General features: G+C 31.0%; 1 protein-coding gene across 1 annotated transcript; it reads left to right on the top strand.

Moving 5' to 3' along the window:
- The first annotated feature begins 651 nt into the window (after positions 1 to 651).
- On the top strand, positions 652 to 1,494 carry LOC107876644. The gene has a single exon (XM_016723517.2). It carries the CDS (start codon positions 652 to 654, stop codon positions 1,492 to 1,494), a length of 843 nt encoding a protein of 280 aa, XP_016579003.2.
- The last annotated feature ends 1,155 nt before the right edge of the window (positions 1,495 to 2,649 follow it).

The following is a 2,649-nucleotide window of genomic DNA, read 5'->3' as shown; positions in this document are numbered from 1 at the left end:
TCAATCACAATCTATTCGCATATCTTTTGACAAGCATTTTGAGAAATAAAAAAATAAATCTCGTCGTCGCTTGATTGCTTCAATAGATGTGGCAAGGTTTCTTTTGAGATTGTCATTTTGTGGTCATTATGAGAGTGTATCATCTACAAATAGAGGTATATTTCTTGAGCTTTTTTGACGTTATGAAAACATTAATAGGGATGTTGGGAGCATTATTTTAGAAAATACCCCAAAAATGAAATGATGTGTTGTCCAAAAACTCAGAAAGATATTGTTAATGCTTGTTTAAAAGAAACAATCCTAGTTATCATGGAAGACTTAGATGGTGATTATTTTGGGATACTAGTTGATGAATCAAAAGATATATCATATAAGGAGCAAATGGCACTTGTTTTGCGATATGTTGACAAAAAAGGTGAAGTAATAGAGCGATTTGTTAGTGTTGTCCTTATTAGTGATACATCTGCACGATCATTCAAGGAGTCAATCTATTCTTTTCTTTTAGATCACTCACTAAGTACGTCTCAAATCCATGAACAAGGTTATGATGGTGAAAGTAACATGCAAGGAGAACTAAGTGGTCTTAAGAGCTTAATTTTGTATGATACTCCATCTGCTTATTCTACTCATTATTTTTCTCATCAGTTGTAGATGACGCTCGTAGCTCTTGTGGAGAAGAATTCAGATGTGGATGATTTTTTTTGTTTAGTTACTAATATGTTGAATATTGTTGGAGCATCTTATAAGCACAGGGATTTTCTCAGACAACATCAAGCTGTAAAGTTAGAAGAGTTGATCATTTCTGAAGAAGTACACATAGAACAGGGATTAAATCAAGAATGTGAACTTCAAAGATCATGTGACACTCGTTGGGGTTCTCACTGTAAGACATTAGAGAAATTCATTGACATATTTCAATCAATTCTTTATGTTCTTGGATTTGCTACATATGAGTGTCCAATTTATCTTGATAGACTTACAGCTAAAACTCTTGAGAATACGATTAAGGGGTTTGATTTTGCTTTTATGCTACACTTGATGTTGAAATTTCTAATGATAACAAATCATTTGAACTCCTCATTACAAAAGATGGATCAAGATATTGTCAATGCTCTAGAACTACTCAATACTGCAAAACAAGAGTTGCAAAGGATGAGGGATAGTGGAAGGAGATCATTACTGGGTGATGTCTTTTCATTTTGTGATAAATATGAGATAGCGATCCCAAAAATAAATGCTTGCTACATTCCTGGTAATTCAAAACGTAGAGCTCTTGATGTTACATATTCTCATCATTTTCAGGTTGAAAGATTTTGTGTTGTTATTGATTTGCTACTCGAGGAGCTTAATAATCATTTCGATGTTGTGAGTACTGACTTACTTCTTGGTATGGCTTATTTACATCCAGCTAAGTCATTTGGTAATTTTGATAAGGAAAAAATAATGAGGTTAGCTGAATATTATCTTAATGAATTTGATAGCAGCAAACTTTGAGATCTCAGTTATCAACTTGATAGTTTCATAGCACATGTTTGGGGTTCTGATAAAAGATTTTTCAATATGAATGGAATTACTGATCTTGATAAAGTATTGGTTGAATTAAAATTGCATCAGACTTGGCCTCTTGTTTATTTGTTCATCAAGTTGACTCTCATTTTTTTTGTTGCTACTGCTTTTGTGGAACGAGCTTTCTCCTCTGTGAACTACATCAAAAATGAACTTCGCAATAGCATGGGTGATGAATTTTTAAATGGTTGTTTAGTTTGCTAAGTAGAGCGTAAGATATTTGCTATTGTAAGTAATGATGCTAATATTCATCATTTTCAGAATATGAAAAGTCATCGAGCACAGTTGTGATCAGAAGTCTTTTTTCTGAATTCAAACTTATGACCTAAAGTCTTTTTTGTATGAAACTTGTGATTGAAAGTCTTCTTTGGCAATGGTAATATTAGTTGTACTTTTATTTTAATGTTGCATTTAAATAGTTATATATTTATACTATGTCAACATTCTTATTTCCGCCACCTTCAATTTTTGAATGTGGTAGTTCTTGACTGGAAATTTTGAAAATCAAAATTGCCATAATAATAATGAGATTGAAACTTCATTAAAATAGAGCTTTATAGTTCGTCTTATTCAAAAAAGGATATATAACAACTATAAAAAAAAAAAGTTAAAAATAGACACAAGAATTAAATATCAAGAAATAGATTCGAGGAGAAAAAGGCTTTAAAAGTAATGTAGAAAGAAAATCAAAGGAAAAAAAAAAGAAAGAATGTAGAGGAAAAAAGAAAAATAAGAAAGAAATGGTGAGTTTCATTGAAGAAGACAATGACAGAAAAGAATTAAAAAACATAAAAATAAAAAATTAAAAATAGAGTATATTATGGAATAAATGAGAAAAAACTTCCTCGTTTCACTCTCAATTAGAGAGTGTACTGCACTCTTTATGCCATACGGATGTGCAAAGTTAAAATGTCATTTTGCAAATCTTGAACGAATTTAATGGTAACTTTATGTCTTTTTTCTATTTCTAAACCAATGATTTTAATACTGTACCATACCCACAACTATACATGCTATGAGTTAACATGCCAGTCAGAAGAATAGGGATTTAGCACAAAACTTTAAATTATAAAAGTAAATGCC

This window comes from Capsicum annuum, chromosome 7 (assembly GCF_002878395.1).
Source record: "Capsicum annuum cultivar UCD-10X-F1 chromosome 7, UCD10Xv1.1, whole genome shotgun sequence".
Classification (NCBI taxonomy): domain Eukaryota; kingdom Viridiplantae; phylum Streptophyta; class Magnoliopsida; order Solanales; family Solanaceae; genus Capsicum; species Capsicum annuum.
The sequence above is the reverse complement of the archived record's forward strand: the minus strand, read 5'-3'. Positions and strand labels throughout refer to the sequence as shown.